The sequence below is a fragment of the Molothrus ater genome, chromosome Z (genome assembly GCF_012460135.2).
Source record: "Molothrus ater isolate BHLD 08-10-18 breed brown headed cowbird chromosome Z, BPBGC_Mater_1.1, whole genome shotgun sequence".
In the NCBI taxonomy this organism is placed as follows: domain Eukaryota; kingdom Metazoa; phylum Chordata; class Aves; order Passeriformes; family Icteridae; genus Molothrus; species Molothrus ater.
The window spans coordinates 41,007,315-41,033,355 of NC_050511.2; the positions used below are offsets into that span (position 1 = coordinate 41,007,315).

The 26,041-nt window shown below is 36.2% G+C and overlaps 1 protein-coding gene across 11 annotated transcripts in view; it reads right to left on the reverse strand.

The window, feature by feature from the left end:
• The window catches only part of SHC3 (SHC adaptor protein 3), a 67,813-nt gene that overhangs the window by 37,189 nt on the left and 4,583 nt on the right, over nt 1–26,041 (reverse strand). Inside the window, exons 1-5 of one of the 11 annotated variants that reach the window (XM_036403867.2) lie at nt 21,447–21,794; nt 20,799–20,938; nt 20,425–20,509; nt 19,377–19,541; nt 4,017–4,087 (exon numbers count right to left, since the gene is read on the reverse strand). In XM_036403867.2, coding sequence (XP_036259760.1) covers nt 4,017–4,087; nt 19,377–19,541; nt 20,425–20,472 — 284 coding nt within the window. In that variant the 5' untranslated portion in view covers nt 20,473–20,509; nt 20,799–20,938; nt 21,447–21,794. Of the gene's footprint in view, nt 1–4,016; nt 4,088–19,376; nt 20,404–20,424; nt 20,510–20,798; nt 21,795–26,041 lie in introns of those variants that run through there. The other 10 variants (XM_036403870.2, XM_036403869.2, XM_036403868.2 and 7 more) reach the window with 10 other exon arrangements.

The following is a 26,041-nucleotide window of genomic DNA, read 5'->3' on the forward strand; positions in this document are numbered from 1 at the left end:
TGATTGTTAAGATTTTTTTTACAAAAAGCCTGAAGGCATAAAGAGCCTGGCCACAGAAGCTTAAGAGTGGCCCCTTTCTATGACGATGATGGTAGGTTTCAGATGAATTTTAACCACTTGCCACCCGTGGTTAGCTCAGTAGTCTTGTCTGCTGTTCCCCCACTACGTTGAAAATTAAATGCTTTTGTCTTGCTGCCCAAGAAAGTCATCTTGACTTCACATGTGTTACAAGAATTATCACTGGGTAATCAAAGATGCAACACGTGAATTCAGTTGGCTTTCATTTATCATTATGTGTAATGACTGACCGTTGTCTGGCGCATCCTCTTATTTGCTCAAAGATTCACATGACATTACATTCATTAAAGGAAAGAATAAATACAATACAACTAATTAATACTACTCTAGTTCTTCTATTTCCCCTGTAAGGAGAGAATCTTGAGACTTGAGAATATGTGCAATGATAAAGGCAAAAAACTGTTAGAAATTTTACATAACTGTTCATTTTTCCTTCAACTCAAAATTAGGGCAGTAATATCACTGCAAGGTGCCACCAAGGTTATTAAGATCTGATGAAGAGTATGCCAAGTGAAAGTGTTCGCTCACTGCTCTCACATGAGGATAAATTTATTGCTACAAGTTTTAACATTATATTGTACAAAAAATGAAACGGCAAAACAAATACAAGTTACAGGATAGGATAGGTAAGACAGCATTAGATGGCACAAGTCAATATTTTACAGGACTGCAATAAGGAAAGAAAGGCTGCTGACCAAAGTATTTACTCTGGGGCTTTGATGCAGCTTGTGAAATTGAAGCCAAAGTTCTTCATTTGTCAGATACATCCATGCATGCACACTGATGTATATACTTTCCTAATGCATTATAACAGCTGTGATTTCAAAGCCATTCCAATTATCTACACAACCTTTTCACATGAATTTCTTACCTCTAATTCACCAGATAAGTGGAAATCTCAGTCCAATTTTTAAGTAATTTCTAAGTGCTCACTCAACAATTTAAGTGCCATTTACAAGCACTAATTCATTTAATCACAGAGTTGTCTGTGACTGGGACTAAGAGTTTTTCTAAAATAACACCAGGAGTTTTCAAGCAGAGCAGGAGACTACATGTCTTACCCTCCCATTACTGAGCCCCACAATTTTTTTCTTCTAGGAACTGATGCTGCTTATTTAACTTTTGGGGATTTGCTCATCCTCAAAGCTGACAGACAAATAAAGTGACATATGCAAAAACTTGAAGGCAGAAAACAGGCAAATTTAGGATTCCTAATAACTGACTTCCTGTGTTTAAGCTCTGCAACATGGAGAAAAACTAAGGTTAACAAAAGAGGCAGGGACAGGCATGTGATGCAGTGCTAGAAAGGGAGTCAGTGCTTTCTATGTGTCAAAGATGATGCCTACTTATTAGGAAGAAATGCATCCAGGCTTTCACAATAAATCAAGTAACTTGATTCATTTTTTTCTACTTTTTTTAATACTGCATAATGCCAGAAGTCATATCAGTCCAAGACAGATCACTTTCTTCTATAACTGGTTTTGAAAGGTCTTGAAAAAATAACAGATCCAACAGGTGTGATGCATGCAGTAGGATCAATTTATAAAGTTGTGGGTCAGAAAGGGATCACAGCTGCTGTGACATCTATTTCTCTGGAGAGAGGAAATAGCACAGAGGGGTTTACACAGAGAAGCTTTTACTTCAGCTATGGACCCTGGCTCCTTGGCTGATGCAGTCACAGCTAACACTACAGACCTAAGCCTTGGCCACACCACATCAGGAGCCATCAGGTGATGGCAAGCTGCAGAGAAATCAGCAATGGACATACCTAAAAATATAAGTATGATGTAGTAGACATAAATGTAACTTTCAGGTGCTTTTATTTTATTTGCAATCAAAGGGCTGCACAGATGATTTGGTACCAGGTGCCTTCTTAAGAGGGAATTGGTGCCTGTAATATCAGAACATCAGTCTTATTAATTCAGTACATACCTTGAAGCCTATGTTAGGTTTCTTAAAACACACCAGAAAATTAAATAGCATGTGTGAATTCTGGCAATTCCTTAATATTTTCTTAATAAAAAAAAGGTTTTTATGTGAAATGCTACATAGCAAAGCACGTAAGCACTGAAAGCCTAGGACATGACAAGGGGATTTCTAGAGCCAGATGAAGTAATGAAATGCAGATTAAAATCCTAGGTCCCGACTCAAAAGCTACCTAAAAACCTAAAAATTTTAGATCAGGAACTACATTACAAAAATGATGGGATTTCATTGTTTAATGATAAATAGAAAACCGTGAATGCAAAATAAAAAGTGAGCTGGAAAGATATGGCTTCCTGCTTGAAAAAAAAATATTCTAGATATAATTAGAGGAAGGTGAAATAACAAAATGATTTCATGTAGTGATATATGCTATAACTTCAACAGAAAAAAAATACAATTCCAAGTTTGTTTCACAGTAGAAGCCAATAAACTTTTTTATTGGAGGAACTACAAGGCAAATACATTTTGTATACATAGACCAGTTTGCTTCAGATCACCAAATATGCTTATGTATGCATGTCAGAGTAGTGCCTTTAAGCTAGAAAGTAAGAAAAGTACAACATTATTACAATGAAGGCATACAGTGAAGGAAACTGCAGAAAAATTAAGATGAATTCACTTCCAGATATAGAAAACAAGCCAAATAATTATCACAACTGTTTCACAAGCCAGTATCACTGAATTTCCAAGTGGTAAACATAAATGTACCACCTGCATTAGAACTACAAGTCTGCTTAGATATTAAATAATTTTCAGAGGTCACTGCTGAAATACATCAGAAATGTACATGATACATTTTTAAAAGTACAGTAGTAAAATTGCATTGTTTGAAAAACAGGATTCTGTCATTTACCTGTCCTTTGGATTCTATGCCTCTCATCAGTGTAGTATGTTCACAAATTAATGATTAACTTTTTGTGAGGACTTACATGACCCAATTCAAAGCTGCTGTATGCAGGTGTAACTCAAAGTCAATGCATATAGACCATATGATTAGCATCCAAAACTAAAAACAAGTTATTTTTCTCATTTAATAAAAGAAATATTTAGCTGTTTATGGTATATGACAGATTTATTTATTGTCAACTCTAAGATGCCTCAAAGGGTGGAAATACAAGCACTGTATCCAGCCATATCACTTTATATGTGTTTCTTCGAAAAGGATTTCTTTTATCATTTCAATTCCAGAATTTGAAAAAGTGGTCTCCAGTTACTAGAAGACATCAATGCTACATTCCTCTGAAATCAATGACTCAGCTTTTCAAGTGAAAATACCTGCAAAACACCATTCCTGTAGTTCTCAGAAAATATTCTTCATAGGAAAAAAAAATCATGGGCATTTTTACTTCTTTAGTCTTGTACTTATATGTTGCTCTTACAAAAATACCATTACACATTTAGAGGAACTGTCATAAGAACCTAATACAAGCTTATTGTTTCTTACAGGCAGTCTGAAAAAGAAATCATTCTTCTTTTTTTTTTTGTCTCTGATATCATTGTGGTGATATATTTTCCTTTATATTCTTTGTGCAGATAGTTTATAATCTGAAAAATTTTCATAAGAAATTACTATAAAACCCATAAACATGGGCTCCAAACCAGCTCCCTAGATTAATCTTGAGATCATAGATTTTAAGCATATTCTAATTCTTACTGGCTTAAATGCCATTAAATTGGTACCCAGATAAGTGCCTTACTTGGCATAATGAACAGGCAAAAATTTTCTAAAGTAGCTCCTGGCACATCAAAAATCCACAGAGAAAATAGCTTTTAAGTCCTGCTGAAACTGTATTAATACCACATAAGAGATTTACATGTAAAAGCAAAATTTAAAAGTGAACTTATGGTATCCAAAAATCCTTTACCATGTGTTTTGACATCTTTCTGACCTTTTCACTCTGGGGACACAATTCAGAAGTTACTTTAAAAAACATAGTTGTACGAAATCTTACCTTGCAACCTGCATTCTAGTACTGAAGTCAAGAGATCTCATTGACCGTAAGACTTCTATACAGCCCAAGTACTGTAAGGAAAAAGAAACAGTTGGAAAATGTATTATAATTAGGCTTGAGTTCCGGGAGAAAGTGCAACTCACCATTAAAAGGCAATGTGCAATTTTTAGTTTTTCATTTGATTTATCCTATGCATAAAGTAGGTTGTTGAGATTATGCTGTTCTATGTCACAGATTTCTTCCATAAACATTTTGTTTTATTTAAGTGTCACATTTCATTCAACATATAGTTTTATGTTTAACCTGGTCACTGTAATACACTCAATTTATTATTTGTTGTTGTGCTTTTTTTTGTCTTCTTCTATCTTAATTGGTCCGCTTTAGGTACAATCAAAGTAAAAAATAATGTTAATGAGAAAGGAAGTGTGGTAAAGGACATTTATCTGGTATTGGTCAATAGGACAAAGTTATTTAAAAGGGAGAGAACTAAGTCTCATTAGAACAAAAAAGGCAACTTATAACAGGGAAAGCTGAAAAGAACACCAGCAACCAAATTTCTTAGTAAACACTTCAGGGATAGATGTGATTTAGTATTTTTATTTATTATAGTAGTAAAAAGGTGGAAAATGCTAACACAATATACTAATAACCTATGTTGGGAAATGGCTTTAACAGGGTCATTCAAGAAAGGAATGACATGAAGGTTAGCTAATATTAAGACAACATCAGACTTTTTGAACAAGATTTCTGCCCTGCATCTCTGTGGAAAAAAGGGAGTACCATTATAAAAGATGTTAAAATTCAACAGCATCTATCACTAGGAGTGAGAAAAAACTTGGGTGAATCTTCTAGATTTGCTTCCAAAAGTGGGCATAACTTGCATATGCTAAAGTCTACTGTAGCTAAAGCTCTTGTCAGATACTTGGATGGTGCCTTTGCAGAAACTGCCTCATGACTGGCATAACCCATGTATCTTTGCATGTAGGTTAAGTATTTAGCCATACACTGGACTTTTGAAAGTCTGGGGAATTGTGGAGGAGTCTTTACATCATGAGTCTGATAATGATCATCATGATGCTATTGTAGCACTGTGTTTTTATATCAGTTCTTATATCAGTTTTATATCAGTTTTTCTATCTTGACAGCATAATACAATCTATTGGGATGAAACTGGTGCAAAAATCAAGTGAGGCCACAATTTTTCCTGTTTGGGATTTTTATTTTTGCAGAACAGATAATCTTTTAAATAGAGAATGACTGGATCAGTAACTGTAATATGTAGAATTTCAGTTAAGATTTTCCATAGAGACATGTATGTCATAAAATGTTTACAGGCTGAAGGAATATCTAGTTTTTTTTCACATATCCACTATTACTTAATTTATTTCTATCAAATGCTATGAAATCAACACAACATTGAATAAAATCAGCTAGAATATCAACTGGCTCTTATACATTAAATTGTTTGAACTTGCATTATTATAGCACACAGTTTCTGAGAAAGGTTATCTCAAGATCCATTTCCTAGAATATTTTAGAAATCTGCAAATCTATGTTTTTTGAAAAATTGTCTTGTCTAAAGAGATCCTAGAACATGGAGCTTTCAAGCTAAAGATCATACTTTCAAACTGTCATCTATCAGTGCAAAATTAGACAATCCTTGTATCTTACTACAAATAAATTCCTTTTTTTACATATACTTCTGCCTGAGTACTTAAAACATATACAACTACATTTTCATGCTCTGATGAAGGAAGTTAAGCCATTAAGTCTATTTTTAATTATCTCAGAGGGCGATTTCATTTTCTTGGAGATTAAATTCTTTAGCAGTACTTGAGATAATCAGCTGGAATAATTTAATTTATGCCAATAAACAGCAATTATCAATATTTTCCTGTTTTCTTTCTGTGACATTTTGTTTTAGTCCAGGATGCTTTAATAATTAATTTTGTCCCATTATTTATTTCATATGAGATGCTTTTGTAATTAAATATGCTATAAATGGTATGACTATTCAAAGGTATCCCTGTGATTTTTTGTTAAAGAAATTTCATTATTTCATCAACCTGTTAGTTTAGATCTCTCAATACTAAAACACTCTTGGATTGCACTTGTTCCTTCACTTACCTATATTTGCCACAAGTCTTTCAAAACAAAGTAATTGCATGAGTTTGAGAACCAGGTCCAGCATTTTGGAAGCAAACTCTGGAAGGTATTTTGACAAGTACATGCAGGCGTGCAAATAAATACACAAAAACATGTGCACACAAGCCACTGCCAAAATAAACAGACGAATAAGTAGACAAAAACCCATAAACATACTTAGAAGACGTGCATTCAGACCCCCTTTGAGTCACACTACCTGATCTGCATCAACAAAAATAGAGACAAGATCAGACTGAAGGAAAGTCAGATGGAAAAATTACCCTGTACTTGTTTTATGTATATACAAAGACAGCTAAACACAACATAGTAAGGCTTGCAGTATTCCTGACTGATCAATGCAAAGATGGCAACTGATTTGCTGGGATAAAAGATGTGAACACTTAATCACCATGGCATGTTTTCAAGTAACAAAATTACTATAAAAACTGACATTCAAAAGGTCCAAAGGCCAACTACAGGGACATATAACTCACCTACTGCTATGCTTCAATTATTCCCCAAGACCAACACTGCTGTCTAAAAATATCCATTTGAAGTACAACCTGACAAGGATCCACAGAAAGAAGACATACAACCAAGATAGCAAGGAAATAAATTATTCATTTATTTCAACAAATAAATACCCTGATTAAAAAGAAACACTATCTTTTGCTTTAGGCATTCCATGAAACATTTAAAATATAGTTATAAAACAGTTGACTTCTAAAAAAAGCTCCTCTTCACCCAGCACTTAATGTATATTCTAACCAATCAGCTACTGTGCACTGTGAAATTTATGAGCTCCTGCTATCATCCTCCTTCTCATTGCTCAGGAACCAAATATATCGAGATGTAGCCCACCTTGAAGTAGGAGGATTTGGGACTACCAGTTCCAAGCTTTCTCAGAAAACATTCTGCTTTCTGTTGGCTTTCTAATATTTGAATGAGTTTCCAGCTTGTGTACACTGAAAGGTACTATGTCCCAAGGAAAAAAAATCTTTCATATGAATGAATACCTTCCCATTCAGAGGTTTTAGATTCATAACTTGCACTTTGCATGCTAAACAGTACCTTGCAGGAAGCAGAGTGCCACATACTGGTGGTACCATGTAGCTCTCGTTCCATGTGGTTCCAATATCCTCATTAGTTACAATTTTGACAGGTTAGTGTAAGAGAAGGCTATATATCTCAGATTTCTGGTTTGTCCCATATGCAAAGACTAGTTCTGTACTCCCTAAAGTACCTGTCTTCTTCAGAAAATTCCTGTATGGCAACTAAAAATTTTAACTGAAGCCTGTGTAAAAGAAGATATTGAGATCTCTCAACACTTCTCAGAAACAGACATGAACGCTGACTGAGTGCATTTGTGTACTTGGAGCCAAGAGAAAAAAAGAAAGAAAAGAGAGTAGTCACTGTCAGAGAAATCCTTTGCTCCAGAAATATGAACAATCTTGTTTGGTGCTTCCTAACAAGCTCTTCAAAATACAAGAAATTCTCCATTGTAGGACTGAGAAGCTGGCAGTAACAACAGCAAGAAATACTTTTATAAAAATGTAGCAAGACTTATTTTATTATTCCATCAGGATGTAGCTCCATACAGCACTGAAGCAGTTCAACCTACATACATGTCTAGCAGATGAGTGTCTGCCTTGTGCACAGCATATCTATGCTCTCAAATAAAATAAGAATTCCTAACCTCTGAATCCAAACTACCTGAGTATCATTAGCTCATCAAAACTGCATGGGTATTCTTAGTAAATTGAGATTTACTGGTTTTAATCTGTGTAACCAGATGACCACCATCAGATCTGAGAGATTCACTACTTTGCAGCTTGTACCTACCTTGTACAAGTCACGTAAGAGATAACAGGGTTACATCAGCAAACAGACATACAATTTTATTACAAGACAAAAATTAGCCTGTGCCTTCAAATATTGACGTATCCAAAGTATGCTCTAACATTGCACAGCTGCAGATAATAGCCTGGGGGCTCAAAAATTAGATTCTGATTCCTGAGGTTCTGGGTGCTGTATGGAGATCTAAGTTTCAAAAATAGAAATAAAATAAGCTGGGCAATTCACTGCAATTTTCTCACCCACGGGCTTAGGCTCTGCTTTTACTTGGCATGTGCAAAAGGGAAAAAGTGAGTATCTTTTTACTTGCCACATCTGGTTCTCATGTGTATCTCAAGTCATACGCCTACATTTTCTTGCTTTTCATTTCTTAAAGGATGAGGGAATTCATTTGCTTGGTTTTGAGGGTTTTATTGTTTTACATTTTATTCTCATTCACCAAAGAGCTAGTCCAGAATTACATTATGCATGGAAGTAAACAAGTAGTTAGTATGAATCGACTAGTGATAGTTAACTATGGTTGAGGACTCCCTTATTTAAAAATAATAGCTTTTATTTCAGGTTCCATTGCTACTAGTCCAAAACACATTTATTTATGCATCAAAATGATAGCTGCCTCAAATTTCAGGTATCACTACTCACAGCTAAAGGAGCTTGTGAAATGTGCACTGGGAGTTCCTCAATGTACCACAAAACTGAAAAATTACTTTCAGGTTTGCTATCTACCCTAAATCATATTAAGATTCAAATCCAGATGCCCACTAACAAACAGGCCATAGTACAAAAATAATAACAGCCCAGGACTTCATTTCAAGATAGTAAGTTTGTCCACATGAAACTGTGGATACAGACAGGATTTTTAGTAACAATACTGATGTGTGAAAAGGAGAAGAGGGGAAAAAAAGAAAAGAAAAAAACCAACACAAAAGCAGCCCAAGCAAAAAGCAGCCCAAGCTATAGCCAGAGACTGCAAGATTGATAAGTATTTTACAAAATGAATTTTTCTCTTCAGCAAATTAATATGAAACTCTATCCTTCAATCCCTTTGATATCATATTAGATTAAATTCCCAGCTTAACTGAATTTAAAATACCCACTTTCTAAATCACTGAAGTAGAGAAAAAAAAAATCCACAAAAAATTTTTTTAAAAATTTCTTCGAAACTAGAAAAGAAATACAAGTCTAAGCTGTAATCAAAAAGTGCTCCCTTTAATAAAATTAAATAAACTAAGTTAGGGAAAAATAGTAAGTGCCACAATGCTTTCTAGTTTTTTAATTATGCTTTAGAAGAACATTTATTACCCTGAATATCTTACTAGTTTGACTGAGACATGCATCACAAAATTACTTAACTTTCCTAATCAGCAAGACATGGGCACAGAAAGGGAAGATAGCTTATCAAAACATACATTTGCTTCTTTACTTCATAGAGAAGCTATAGTGTAGTTGTATGTGTATTATTTATATGACTTACTTGAGTTAGCACTTGAAATCTTTTGAATATAGAGGCACTGCATCCATACTGAAAAAATGTACATGTAAAGGCACCCTTATAATATCATACTCATCATTAGCCCACAGATGTGGCTCAGCTTCCCAACTGGGACATAGATCTGGGAATCTGGAAAATCTTTCTGGACTGAATGATTAGCAAGACCTGCACTCCAATGTGCAAAAACCTTTTTTCTCTGTTTTTGTGGGCTTTTTTTTTTGTTTCTTGTTTTGTGGGGTTTCACTTCTTTATTTTGTGAGGGTTTGTTTCTTTGTTCATTTTCTTTTTTACCTTAAGAGCTGCCCATTGCTAAGAGGGTGTTGTCAAATGTCAGGGAAACCCTTCCCTGGTGGGTGGAGAGCCATTGTCCTGCCATTATCATGGCAAACATTTCCCCCAAACTCTGGCATCACAGAAGTCTGCAGGACACCCTCTCGCTTCAGGTGTTGTTGAAAATACAAAGCATTTGATGAGCAGAAGAGGCAGCCTTTGAAAATGCTGGTTACCATCAGCTGAACACAGAGCAGTGTGGTTAAAAGGAGGTCCTGCATGCACAAAACCATTCACATTTATGCTAGTTTACCTAGGCACTTTCAGTAGAAGAATGGAATGGAAAATTTGTTCTGTGACATTTCTAATGTAGAGTAAGTTATAATATTAGAAAAAGCTGTGGGCAGAACCAAGGCTAGATATTCAGAGAGAAGTAAATTTTCATAAGCACTAGTCACAGAGTTTTAAGTAAGCTGCTAGAGATTTCAGTTTCTCTGAAAACTCTGAATAGTTTGGAATATAAATATATTTGCCTTTAAATCGTCTGCTTAACTATCACACAACACCATATTAAAATCTTAGCTAACATGGGTGCTTAGCTAACATGCTCTCCCAGCCATGCCACAGCCTCCTGTCCTTCCCTCCCCTTGGGGCAAGACATACCTCCGGACATATATGCAGGTCTCTGGGGGCACCTGGTGACTGTGCTCTAGCAGGATATGCCACAGCGCCCAGTCTGTACCTCTGCCCTGTGCTTTCCTGCTATGTGTAGAACAGCAAACCTGGTTGTGGAAGCAGCAATCCTGCATGAAAGAAGCTCTGGCAGCCTCGTTCTGAATGAGGAAAAGGCCCTATATTTAGACACTATCAGAATCCGGCACCAAAAATGTGTCATAAACATATGCTGCCATGAAAAACAGAAAGGCTCTCTTCCGTGCTTTCATACTTTTGCAGTTGGTAATTTTTATATCGGTAAGTAATCATGTACAGAGCTTTGCAGTGAATCAATATTTCCCCCAAAGGTTTTTTCCTCCTTAAAGAATGCATGTTCCAATCCAGATGGAAAACTCTAGGTAAGGATTGATTGAGCGTAAACGGAAAAAAAATCTTCTTTGGGGTTCAACTAAAGATAAGCCTCAACCTCAAATTTATCATAACAAAATCCTCCATGAGGCAAGTAAACCAAGAGAGCTTTCATACTAGTAGAAATGATGATGGATATGACTGTCAATTGCATTCCTCTTGAAAACAGGTGGTCTGCTTCTACAACAATGGATGAGAAAACAGTTCTCCCAAGAATCCCTCCAACTCTGGCCAACACCTTCCTATTTCCTCTTGTATATTAACTTGTTTCTGTAGCAAAAATAGATTATATGTGTCTATATATTCAGACTTACAATTCTTAAGTGGCAAATGATAGCCAACCCTTTCTATGAATTGTCTTACCCTGTGAAAGCATCCTGGCAGCATCTCACAATCAACTCAACAGTAAGGACTCAGAATCTCTTAAAAAAGGCAAAAGATTCAGCTAGGAAAAGAAGAAGATATTTTATCTTATCTCAAAAAGCAATTTCTTAAGTCAACTCTGAGGTCTCATTTCTTGCTTTAGAGGGGAAAGATATAACCGAGAAACAAATTTCGCTTCTGACAATTTTCTCATCTCCATCTCAAATGGGGTTGAAAACAAAACACCTTCAAATAAAATACTTTTTTCTTATTTCTTACTTGCAGGTGGATGAAATAAGATTGCTAACACCATGCCCAGAAATATTTATGCAGTAGAGATGCTAAATGAACAGAGCCTTCACAAGATTTCAGAAAAATCCCATATCGGTAGTTATGCATGAACAATATTTCTTATGTTCTTATCTTACAGATAAATGTTTTTGCATGCAAAACCTCAGGAATGTTTGAATCAGAAGCTCACAGTGGACAGTGATTTATTCTATTAATTCAAATGTAAACACATTCTATATTAAGACTCAATTTTTTGCATGGGACAAAAATTTCCCTTAGAAAAAGCTACATTTGAGGAAAAAACCCACAAGGTTTAGTTCTATACTTTTTACATTTAATTTTAAAAATACATAATAACAGTGAATGCAATTATTGCAGTGTGAACCACTTAGAGTATGCACTGCAGTAGCACAGATGAATTGCTTCATTTTCACAGCTGCATACTTTAATTCAGTGAAGACTTTCCAGACTGTTTTGCTACTACCTTGAATATCCACTATGATATACTTCCCTTTAAAGCACCATGCAGATTAGTTCCAGCAGCTTATGTTCTGCATCAGAATTCCTTTAACACAAACACACAAAAGCTTCTGCAGCCAAAACAATATGCTTCAATAGGTGGAAATCATAATTAGACATTTGAAACTGTAAATATGGACACTGTAAATATATTTAGCTATTAAAGAACTTGTTCTTCCTCAGTCATTAGAGAGTAAGAGAGTCATTAGCAAGTTGAACTTCTTGATGAGGAGTATCATTAAAGCACAGATTCAAAAGACAAAAGATCTAGCAGGTGCTTTTCCAGTATGCCAAACACAAACCCATGTTAAGTATCTGAAATGCATATACTGTTCTGCTTTCTAAACTGTGCATTTGGAGGTCTGATGTAGGAAGGACTTGTCACTGTTAAAATTGAAAATCCAAAACAGGCATGGAGGGAGAGGGAGTACTTTTTTGTATGAGTGACATATGTACCTCTGGTCTTCATCAAAAGAGCTCAGCAATTAAACCAGATCTTTTTTTCAGAGTCTTTATCAATATTTAACTCTCCTATGCTGAAGCTATAGTTTTTTGTCTTCTCAGAAAAAGTGCTCAAAAGATAACCCCCACTGTGCAGAAAACAGGGATAAGGGGAGAAATTTTCAAGGCTGGATTTAAATAGTGAAAAATCTCTGGAAGGTTTCCTTGCAGCATAAAGGCTATGAAGAGGCAGAGCAGCTCTGGGAGGCCAGGGGTACCACCAGGTCCCCAATGGCCCCAAGCAGGCCTACTCGAGACCCCTTTTTACCACCACTCCTGAAACTCCTAAGGCCAGGGTCAGCTCAGAATTGGCACCTGCAGCTCCAAGTAGGTGCCCATACCAAGCAGCCCTGCCTTTCCATGTTTTCCATGTTTTTTTCCTTGGCAGAAGTAAATACATTGTAAGAGAGAGTTCATACAATGTTTCCAGTTAATTAGTGCTTGCTGCTTAGCTTTTCCACACAATTAACTTACCAAAAATGTTAGCAGAAGAGCAGCATCTGCATTCAACGTGGTCACAAAACATGGCCCCTACATTCAGTGACAAAGGCAGTGTTTCTGAAACATTCCAACTCTTTGGGAAGTTATAGGTGTTTCTAAAATGTCCTGGGGTTAATGAAAGCAACTTGTCTATAAAAAAGAGACAATCCTGTTTCTTATTATGCTTCTTAATCACTTTATCACAAGTAAGAAGTGTCAAATGTCAGTCAGGAAAGATGTTGCTGTCCCATGAGACATTCTCTTCCTTGTACAATTCCTAAATTAGTAAGAGCCAAAAATGTAAATAAAGGTATCTGAGCACAACAATATATCCAAAGGATGGAAATGGTGCTGAGTAGGCTTAGACAACATCTTAAGATAAAATCTCTCTCTTTTGGTCATGTGCTTGTTATTTAAGGTATTTGTTCAACTTATGTCTCTAATTTCAGGATTTATTCTGAGGTAAAAAAAAAAAATTAAAAAAAATACCTGTAGCAGTAAATCCAATGTGATGGTGCTGTAGGGGAAAAAAAAAAGTCTAGACATCTTTTTCTCTCTTCCTCACATTTCTTTCTTTGTGTCACCCTATACCCTATCTATTTATTTTTTTTTTTTATGGCTTTGACTGTCATTTCTGTCTAATTTCAGACATAGTTTTTTTCAGTCTTTGAACTTTTTGCTGTGACTTGGATTGTCTGGTTCAGCCTTTTTAGACTGAAATTTCAGCTGGCCCTATGAAAACTTATTTGAAAACCAAGGGGAATATCTAACTTAATAAATAAACATTCCAGATTATCCTGACTGAGTTGTGCCTAATCCCTCCAGAAAAACAAGGGATGACTGGAAATGTGCTTGCACCAAGTCCCATCATTATTCCCATCACAACTCAAATGGACAGGCTCTGCCTCAGACCTGCCTGCAGCTGACAAAGGTAGAGCTGCATTACATTTTGTCATAAACATATAAGCTCAAATAAAATTAGTATTACATGACTACTCAGAATTGCAGAGAAGCAATACTGAAACCCTCTTCCTCTATGAAATTTGTTTCATTGCATGGGAGAGTAAATCACCTTGAAAGAGCATAAGTAGCTAGGAAGGCTGGTTGTCTCTGACACTACACCAAAGCAGATCCAAGCTTTTTCTCACCGTAAACAAGAAAATTTAATATTGATACTTTGTGCATTCACTTGAACTTTCAGCTGTAAAATGAAGCCAGGCTGCAGCACAAGTATAGCTGTTGGGTTAGTGGAGATAAGATTTCACTTTGGCTAGGGGAGAAAAACACCCTGTCACTGGGACAAAGGAATGCCTTGTCTCCAGCAGCACAGAAGGGTATGAGTTTTCACTGAAGATCTTGATTCATCTGTGTTTTCTCTTTGTGTTTGTAATGGCAGATATTTACATTGGGCACATGATATTCTTACTATAAACATTGTTGGAAAACAAAGAAACAAACAGTCCAATTTCCAAGGAAAAACAGAGAAGGAATTCTGCCTGAATGCAATTTTACCTCCTACACTGACCAGCTAAATTCATCTAGGGATTTTAAAACTGTAGGACATACATAACTAGCAGGATAAATAACTAGCAAGAGTATAATTTTTGTTTTGAACAAAAATACTCCATGCAAACAGTCCAAATGTACTGGAGAACAGACATTCATGTTGACAGCTGAATCCTTTAACTCTGAAATCAATACATGCTTTGCTTTCTGCAGAAAGAAAAAAAGGGTGCAAATGTACAGTAATAGTACTTGATTCATGTAATTAGAATAATATTATAATTAAAGACTCTATGGTATGATTTCTGCTCGTAGAATCTGATCTAATTTCTGTGAGAAATGCTCTTTTCCTATTATTGAGCTGTACAACAGACCCACAGTAGTTCAGGCCCATGAAGATCAAAAGAAAGGTTTTCAGCAGACCAACAGGCATCAACATCCTTCTTTCATAGTTCAAATAACAGTGAAGAAAAATGGAAAGGATACTAACTGATCTCTCAGGAATATGGTACAATAGGAGGGATTAATTACTTAAACCAATGCTGTCTTTGTCACTTACTTCTCTCTCCCCTAATCTGCATGCATGCAGCTTTAAAACCCACAGTGATAAGCCAGTTTCATTAGTCTTTGTTAGCACTGTTTTTGTACCCGGGTTGAGGCTAGTAGATTCTGAAGTAAAAAGTCAGTATTCTATCCTATTATTACCATATGGTTGAAACACACAACACACTTCTTAAACATGTAAACCTTATTACAAACAGGATGCTCTAGGACTGTGGTTTGGGGTTTTTAGTCAGGCCCTGCAAAATGATCAGTGATTAATGAATAGCATCACCTCAATTTGATTGACAAAAGTTGAAATTAAGTTAAAAGAAACCCAAACAAGCTTGCAAATTTTTTTCTATAAAGAAGATAATTTTAACCAAAAAGAGAAATGAAAAAGCTTTGCTGAAATGTTTTTTGGGATTTTTTTAGTGAGAGCAAATCAATTCTGGCTACAACAGAAAGGAAAAAAAATAAAAAGAGAAACATTTTTCCAAAGAGCCCTGAAGTCTTCTAGGGGAAGGCAACATATGATGCAGTTTCCACTCTGTTAGCTCCATTTAAGGCTGTGCTTTGCAGTCTGGGTTAGCCACTAAAGAGACTCAGCAATTCAGTTCATCCCTGAGCACACACTTAACTTCCAGTGTACAAAGGTAGCCTCAATTATTTCAATGAGAATGCTCCCGTAAACAGTGTCATGCAGGAATGTTTGCAGAACTGTAGCCTTTACTTGGTGATGTGTTTGAACAGCATCACAATGATGTCTGTTTTCCACATCAGATATAAACTGTTATTATTTCCTCACAAAGAATGAAAGTGTTAGAATATTAAAGAAATAATATCAGTTAGGATTATATTCTTTGAATACTTTGCTATAGTAAGAATAATGTCCTTTATATTGAAATATAATAATAATTTAATGTCCTTTTTATTGAAATATTATTTGCCTGACTTGAAGTGATTCTTTTGGATGAAATAGTTCTTCCTTCCTCTCTCTTAGATACTGTATTTCTATCTGGTTTTTAACACTAGATTTACTCAGGTCTGTTCTATACTACTGTGTTGCTTTAAATCTTACTGGCTTTTTCAGATACACTTCATATAGACATATAAAATTATACAGTATTTTTGGTTTATTTGGTTTTGAACTGCTGAACAACAGTATTTTAAACTCATTGACACTTGTTACAAAATCCAGCCACAAGTTACCTGAAGACAAAAATGCATTTGCCTCTTAACTTTTGTGCTCACATTTAAATAAAACAAACTCCAAAATGTCTATAATATTAGCCAGTGATACTCATAAGTAGATATTTATCATTTGAAACAACAGATTACATTGAAACATTTAATTGTTGTTGCATTACTCAGGCTTTTTTACACTGTTTTTATTCTATGCCTTTGTTTTTCTGACAATATGAAGACATAATCTCTTCCTTGAGTAATCAGTACCACTATAGGGAAAGCACTGAACTCTTTAAATACTTCCAGCACAGCAAACTACTGCCTTTTTTTTTCATTAATTCATTATTTGTTAAACAGTCCAGCAGTAGTATTAAGTATGATTTCAGTACCTGACTACTTTATATCCCCAGTATGGTTATGGTCATTGTCTAATTTGTTGCTAAAATGCTTTTTGAGGTTGTTTTTGTGAAACATTTTATGTTATAATATATAAAAATGCAATAGGAAATCCACAGGGAGTAAAAGATTGAGAAAGCACCAGCACTTTTATGGTTGAAAACAATTCCATTGCAGCAGACCATGGAGATCAGAATATAGCTACAGTTTACCACAAACCTGCACCCTTTTTAAGCATTAGAGTTATACTGCCTATTTTTAAAATGAGTAATATGTAAAAATGTGGGAACAGCAGTGAAATTTCATATTTTTCATATATTGCACATAAGAATTTTGTGTCTCTTACTTCAGAAGATTCCAATGTGAGCTATCAAACTGCCCAGTAGTTACAACTAATCCTGTCCCATGACAAATTTTCTCTTTTAAATGTGGATTAATGAGAAAATTGTAACCCAGTGCACATTTGCCCAAAAAAAAAAAAAAAAAGACTTTGCTGGTTAACAACAAATCTAATTTTTGTCTCATTTAACAAATGGCATATGGAATTTTCTGAAAGGCATATGGTACTAATTAAACATGGTACAAGTCCCCCAGACAGTCAGTATAGCCATGAGGTATCCAAGGAATGTTTCCCCTCAGTATACATTATCTGTGTATTGATTTGATGGTCTGATTGGATAAAAGCCTTGGTAGCAAACAATGTTTAAGGATTTGGGAACTGCACTTCTATTCTTATCCATATGAATGCTGCAGTTGCCAAGGAAAACTGAGATAGTTAATAAGCAGGCAAATTAGGAACTAATCAGGACCAGTTTATTTTCATTCATTCATTCATTAACCACTTATTTTGATATCTATTTTCAATCTTTGTTTTTACATTCAGAGCACTGTTCTGTGATTCTTATGACAGAAACCATAAAGTTAATCATCCTATTTTTTAACAGAAAGAATAAACTAGATTTCATATATTTTAATGACTAATAAACTACTAACAAACACCTAAAAGTAAGTTGTTTGATTGATTTTGAAAATTCTGATATACACAGTGTGTATAAATACACTTTCATGTACCCAACATCTATTGCACTAATTAATATTCATTCTACTATCTCAGTTAGGTATGGGTAAATTACTAACTGTAAATGTTAGTCCACTTCTGTATAACTTTAATTCTCTTTTCAATTCAAAGATATCAGCTTCCTATAGCATATAGTATGTAAACTGCTGAAAGGATTAAGAAATTCAGTGCTGTGTGTGTTCTTTTTCAGAATGATCACTTCAGGTAAAACTAACAGCAGCAGTGTATTCACACAGTCATTATTGGGCTTGTACTATCCTATGCAAAATAAAAAGTAAAATGTTTGAGTTGCCTGAGCTAATGTGAAAATGGTAAATGACCTTTTGTTAACCAGAGTATTTCTGTGCAGAAGGACATCAGGAGTCTCAAGACCACTATGTCTAGCATCAGTGGGGATTTTTTTACTGAGACATTTCTTGAAGAGTAACAGAACAGCAGTTTGTGGCTTGAAAGGTAGCACTGACTCCTTTGTGATCCCAGTAAATTTCAGAGTGATAAAAAAGACAGTACAATTTCAATAGTGCTCTGAATTGGCCAACTTACTCAATCTAGCACCACCTGCTAAATCTATTATCACCACTAACACAAAGAAATGAAAACTGCTTCCTAGTCTCCCAACAGCTAAAAATGCACTCTGCTTTTGATAATAAGACTTGAGAAAAAGCAGTGAGAGTTAAGTAACAAGGGTGTTACTCAGTTTTAAAGCATCCTGAAATAAAGTCACCTGTGACTCTTACACCTAAAATAAGATGACACTAAAAATAGACCTGTAATATTAATAGCCTGCTGCAAAACAGTTTAACACTTAAGATACAAAAGCCTCTTGGCAAATGAAATATGGCAACTGAAGAATGAATTCTGGACAATAATGTCATTTTTACACTTTCTGCACACCATGCTGAAAGGTGTTACCAGACTCTTGCCTAACTACAAAAAGCATTGCACATACACTTATCTTGAAGGCTCTACTTTAACAGGTGGTTTCAAAATATTTTCAAAGCATATAGAAACATTAAGTTTAACCTGTAAACTTAAGATCCTCTGCTCTTAACATGCTGTATCAATGGACTGAAAAGAGCAATAACACTTAAAGTGGCTGAATGCTCATTATGTAAAACAAGCTGCATTTTCCTGCTCTACCCACAACAAATTGTGAAACAGAATAAGAACTGTGCTCCCTGCCTTACTGCCCTAAGATTTCAAATATCATTTCACTTTAAAAAAACACTTGCCCTTAGAGGTGTTTAAAACTGAAAAATTCATGCATGATTAACAGCTCTCCTCACATCAAGGAGTCTGTCTTTCCTCCTGTATATTGCACCAGACATATTGAAAGCCTACATATCCAAGATATATAGAGTATGCTAGATAACACTGAAAACCTAAATTCAGAAGAAGGCTAAAAAACCCAGATCAAATCAGCTTTTATCTTAAGAACAAGATTTTTATACAGCTGTAGAACAATATTTGCAGGTTTGCTTTAATGTAACAAATTAACACAGCTTCTCAACCCTTCCTTCCTGCATTTACATTTAATGTATTATGCACCAAAAAAAAAAATACAAATAGAGATCCTTTCAGCCTGACTATCCTGTCAGCAAAACCAGCAGAGAATTTTTCATTGATAAAAACAGAGAATGGAAGAAAACAGACCAACCTTCACAATGTACGTCACACCAGGTCCCAGGATCTTCTCACTCGAGTGCAGCCATCCTCGAGAGGATTTATTGACAAAACTGCTAGTTTGATTCCAATCTTCACTTCCCAGGTGCATTTCCTCTGACCGTGCTTTTTTCCCCATACTCATCTTGCTCACGTCCTGCTGAGAACACGAAGTGGCAGAGACAAGGTTACATGTGTTGTCTGAAGCCCCTGCTGCTGAACTAGAAGCACTCGAGCTTCCCTGCAATTTGGAGACAGCAAGCTCCTTTACTGCAGAGGAGAGGTTTTTGATACCCAAAAGGCTGCCCGTGCTAGAGAGTTTCAAGTGGGACACTTTATGGATGAGGGTACACAGGGTGCTGGGTCCATCTTCTTGGTCCTTGCGGAGAACCTCTGGTGAGACCAGGTACGAAGGTGAAGCTGAAGTTGTAGCAACTCCTGAGACCTTGCTGTTCATGGGCAAATTGTGAATAAGATCATCAACAGATGTCACAGAATCATTCCTGAAGCGGTTATACTTGGTACGTTGAAGCATGCCCTTCTATATCTGCTTTCCTGCATACGTTCTGGCAAATCTGATGCCAATGCAGGAGATGCCTGTACTAACATAGCAAGCAATTCATAACGGCACGGGGGGTTAACAAGAGTTTAGGGTAAAAAAGAAAAACAGTATAAGGAAAAATGAAAAACTATATATATTAGAAATTTCTTTTGGTTCCTTGTTAAGGTTGGGTGAAGTAACAGTTTTCTGTGACTGAGATCTCAGTCCTGCTTAGAGCTGCCAACTCGCTCACAGCAAAAGCATGACTCACACAAATGAGAAGGACCCTTTTCAACAAAAGGCTGTGAACACTGCAAATCACTTCCTGTAGCCAAAAAAAAAGGAGAGAGAAGAAAAAAAAAAAACCACATCCACCCACTTACAGCACACTAGCACCAATCAATTCTCAAATTCCCTTTTCCTATCTTCTCAAACAGATACTTCCTCCCAACCTTTAATTCCTATCCCCTCCCACCACCCTTTTAGTACCAAAGGCAATTACCTTTAAAACTGAATTAATAGCCTTCATGAAACACCACACTTTATTCATCTGTTAAAATGTTCTTCCACCTCACATATTTGTGAATCTATAAAGAAATCACAATTAGATAGCAAATATCTGGATAATATTTGCATACATATAATCCCCCTCTCCTGCCCCTGCAGCAGAACACAGACACCTTAAAGGTTTTCAGAACAGATGAACAGAACTAAAGAATATATACATTTTTTCCACAAAAGCAGCCTAACAGTGCCTTTTTGTCAATGCTGTCCCTCACAGAAACTGTTATATTCAAATTTTGACAGAGAAATAAATCCTTCTTCCCTGTTCCTTCACAAGAGCATTCTATTTTAATGCAGGAATTATGTAAGTACCTATGTGTGAAGAAAAGTATTTTTCTGATGTCCAAAAACAGGCTTAATAGACGTTTTTTCTTTCACAACTGATTTCAGTCCGAAGAAAGACATGAAGAGGGTCTTCAATTCACTGGAATGTTTGGTTCAATTCTGAAAAACTGAAAAAAACCCTGAAAGAATATTAAAAAGTCCAGGTAGCAGCAAACTGACACCCTGCAGTGAGGAAAAAAAAAAAAGCCTTTATTAAGAATGAATGTCAGTCACAAACACTAGATCTGGAGAAGTAGCAAAACATGCAGAAAACAGGCATTTCATTCCTCCTGCAATTTCTTTAGAAGTCCAAATGTGTACAGCATTGTGATATACAATGCCCATCACAAGTCATATGGTTTTTTTCCTATAAATCAATCTGCTTTGCAAAACATTTTTTGGATGTAGGACAACACACTGCATTATAAACAAATTCAGACCAGAGAAGTTGCATAGTGCAAATTTTTAAAATAAATTACTAACTGCAGCACAACTTAAAGGAAAAAGGTCTATGGAATTCCTTCCTTCTCCCACGACTAAAGGCTGCAGTATACAAACTCCAAACACAGTGGAACAGCCAGCTTAAATACAGGTATTTAATTAGTATATTCATGACATACTGAATTAAGTCAGCACCTCTTATCCCAGCAGTGATGAATAATGGCAATGTCCTAGTCAATGTAAAGCAGTTTTCTACTGATCTGCAGAAGAGCCTTTCATCACCACGCTGCAAACCTGCTACAGCATCCTCACAGCATTCATTCCTCTCGTCATCCTCCTAGCACAGCAACAGCAAATATACACACCATAGCCTATTTTTACATGTCTCTACTGCCCAGAAAACCCTACTGCTCCCGAACGGCTCTCTTCATTAGAAGCGGCCAGCAGGACTGCAAAATGTGAATGAGATGCTGCGCGAGTGAATGAAAGGGCTGGCTAGCATCCCCACATTTCTGTGAATGAAGCGAGGCCTCGCAGCCTCTGCCAGGCAATCCCTTGGGTGCTCACCAGCCCAGCCAATACCAGCCGGCTTTGATGACTCATTCAGCAAAGCCTTGCTAAATAGTGGAAGATCCCATTTCCAGCACAGGCGGCACCTTTTTTGCTGCAACACCAGAAAATGAAGCCGGCGTGTCAGCAGACGGGAGTGGGTCGTGAAGCCCCTGCAGAAGACAGGGTGTTGCCAGAGAAATGCCTAGGGTGTCCACAGGAGTAGCAGGTGAGGAAAACACCGGAGTCAGATCTCTGTTTCTCCCCGACTGTGTTCATTCAGCCAATTCATTTACATCCAGCATAGGAACATGAATGTGCACATTTCGTTTGATATTTGATTGCTCTCACTGCACCCGCAGATTCACAGATTTTACAGGTTTGTCTTCAGAGATCTCTGACAAAAACAAAACAAAACAAACAAACAAAAAAACCCACAACAAACAAACAAACAAAACCCAAACAAAAAACCCACCCAATCAACAAATCCTCCCATAAAAATAACCACAAAAACAAACCCAAAGCTCTCCTTGAAAAAAAATTGCATATACTTATTTCTCCCTTATTTACCCTGTTAGCACAGTAGATATTTAAAGACAGTATGATCATCACTCATGAGAATGGTAGGCAAAGGGAAAGCTAGAGGATGAAAGCTTCCCAGACCACCAGCAAAAGGTCTAATTTTGAAACTTTCACTGGACAGAGAAATGCTTGCAAGGCATCCATTGGATGCAGAGCTCTACTGTAAATCTGACATTAGACACTGCAGAGGAGTAGAAGCCACTGAGTTACCCAGTGCTTGAAATCCAGTGCCTATTTCAGTGTCTGATCAGGAAACTGTCTCCCTTACAAATCCAGTCCTAGGGCAGGAGAAGTGAACATTTCAAAACCTTGCCTTTTATAGTTCCAGGGACTAGAAACAGTACATAATTTTGCCCTGCAGGCAGCAGGTCCAAATCCAACTCCAGGAAATAATGAGTGAAATTAGGAGACTGTGTAATAGGCATAAACTGCAATATAAATTAGGATCTAGCTCATTCTAGCTATTGCCAGAGCATTTATAATGTCTTCTGCATTTCCAGCACTGTGTCTGGAGTTTGCACACTGACTTTACCATGCCTGCCTTAAACAAGCTTGTTGCTGCTATTATCTTGCAAGACAGCAAGACATTCAGAGCACTATTTTTTTCTTACTTCTATTTAGCAACATGTGCTAAGTCAGCACGTTGAATTTCAACCAGGTTGAAAATGAGCCTTTTTATTTTCTTTTTGTTTTTTGCAGGCTTGTGAGCCAGACACTACAACATGATTAATAAATGGCCATGGAAAAATTACTCCTTTGTCGACACAGTAATAAAATGGCAGGTGGAAATTCAATGTCAGTAAATGAAAAATAATATGTAACCCTAGAAATACATACACAGTGAGGGGGTGTACACTGCCTCTAAAAAAATACAGCATTTCTTACAAACTACTGGTAATTTTGCCTCTTAGACCCTTCTTTCTTTTTTGATCTTTTTTCCTGTTGTTTTTTTCAGCTTTAATTCAGTTCTTGTTTCATGTCCTTTTCTTCCGCCAAGTGGCTCTTAGGGACTTATTCTTAGCTGCCACCTTTTTACTTCTATATCCAAGCTACCTCTGCAGCCTGTATTTCAGAAGATACTAATTTTTATTAACCACAAAGGGTAAGAAAAGAAATTACGCTGGGGGCATGATTAGAGAAAGTACATTTTGCTGAGGATTAAATGGCTTTAAATTGCCACAAATTTAGGAGATATTGCCAATACACAAGCCAGACCAGGTAGGATAATGCAACCACCATAAATAGGAAACACAGGAAGTACCACCACTATGTTCCCCGACCTATAGTAAAAAACTTACAGAATGCAAAGATTTGACTTTCAGTGATCATATTCAGAGAAAATTAAACATATGATCAGAGTCGGCAAAAATGCCTCATTCCAGTAACACACTGTGGTTAAGCATGTACTCTACAACAAATAAGTGCTAGAAACTGTTGAAATTCTGCTGAAATATTTGCGTTTTCAGAGTTGTCGCCTGGTAGCAGTAAAACTGCTTGCCGGCTAAACCACTTAACTTTGGACCAAAAACACCCTCCAAATGGAATTTAGGTTAGCTAAGTTATAAGAAACACTGACTGTCAGTCAAGCATAAATATAGATGTTGCTAAGAGTTTTAATACTTCACAAAATATAGCCATAGAGCATCATAGTTAACATTCCTCCTTATGACAAGTCCTAGACAATTACTGTTGGTGTGATGTAACATTAAGCCATCAGCAAACAGGATGCTATTCCTTACATTGTAATATGATGGACACAAGTCTTAATAATCTGCTTTAGTAAATGTTCTTGGTGAATCTTCAATATCAACAAATGGTCAATTCCTCAAATAAAAATACAGCATTCCTATAATACAATGATTTCTAATATCCTTTGGGGACATTTCTTCTTTTGATAATTAAGAAAATATCAGCATTCTTTGCACAACACAAGATATACTTATATCAGAAATCTCTTACCCATGTATTTATTAATCAGCCTAATTCAGCTTTCTTTATGTGAGGCAAGCTTAGATGATGTAGTTAAAAGAAAAGCAAGATAACATCAGGATAAGCTAAAAGGCATTATGTCTAACCTTCTTAAGAATTAAGAATTTTAATTTTAAAAACTAAATTGTTAAATAATTCTATATGTACTGTTTGTACATACTTAACATATCATATTCTGTATTTCTCTGTTTCTCTGATCTACCTACACAGAGCTCAGTTACATCCTACTGTGATTTCAAGGGGGGCAAGAATTATTGAAAGGCACTGTACTTCTGTTCAGTGGCAGGACTATATACTTCTACTTCAAAACATTTTTCAGGAATCAAAGCATAGACTGGGCTCACATTGCTTAGGTTTTTTTCCATAATGAGTTCAACCTCAGCTTACTGTCCTATGCAAAAAAACCTGAAGGCATGTAGGTAAAGGGTGCCATTGCAGAAAAACCATTACAGAAAAACCAACCAACCGACCGACCCAAAATCAAGGAACACCCCCTTTCCCAAAAAAAAAAACCAATCTGAAACCAAAACTATTCTAACAAATTCTAGTTAATTTATGTTAAAAAAATCCAAAAACCAAAAAAACTATAAATTGCCCCCATCTCCCTTTCACCCTCACTCCCTGTTCTGTCACTGGATCAGAGTTTTGCTGTTTCCGTGGCAACATTATTGCTAAGGGTGGGCTGCACCAGGAAATGGGAGCATTATCTGGTTTTGCAAATTATTTCTCTGGAAAATCATACTGTTGAAAATATTACTATTCAAGATCAGTGATTATTAATCATTAATGAGCAACATCCAACTAAAATTACATCAGTGAAGTATAAAATCAAGGTCTCAAATGTGCCTACAAATTTTTGAGGAGATGCTTATATTTTTAACCAGAAGCAGACCCTAAACAATGTTCAGGAGGCTGTTTTTTCTGTTAGTTGGAAATACTGAAACAATTTTATTGTAAGACATGTTCACCCATTGAAATATGACATTAAATATTTGGAAGAAAATTAAACTTGCAATTCCTTCTGCTCCATTTATAGTGCCTGAGCCGACTCTTAAAAGTCAACACACTACAAAAGTTCACAGAAAAGACAGAGCTGAGATAATACCTAAATCTGAACAGGACACTGAGCTTTTGTGAGGACAGATCAGACAGCGATATGTATTAAAATCTACAAACACTAAATCAACCCTTCCAAACACCCCAATTTTAATTATTTATTTCTTTCAGGCAGACACTGAAACTAGATAATTAGCAGCAGTGTAACAGAACTGTCTATCCTAAAAAACAGACAATCTAAATCTCTGCTTGGCTGCTTGCACCTTCTGCAGACCTTTGTATTTAACAGGTCTTTTCCAACCTAAATGATCCTGTTTCTATGGTTTTTTCCTCTTTCTCTCTGTCCCAAACTCCCATCCTCTGCACCAGGCGTCTCACTCTAGCTGGAGCCTCACCCTAGAGAGGGTCTCTGTCCTAAGAAATACATCCCAGTCACGTTTTCTTTTTTGTCCACAAACTGTGGCATGGTGTACAAAATGTACTGCATTGTGAATAATGTAATGAGAGGCCCATAACATGGTTCCATAATCCATTCATACTGATGGAAATGATGCTTCCTCTGGGCATATAGGCATCAATGTCCATGTATCTCCAAGTGTTTCTATCTTAAACAA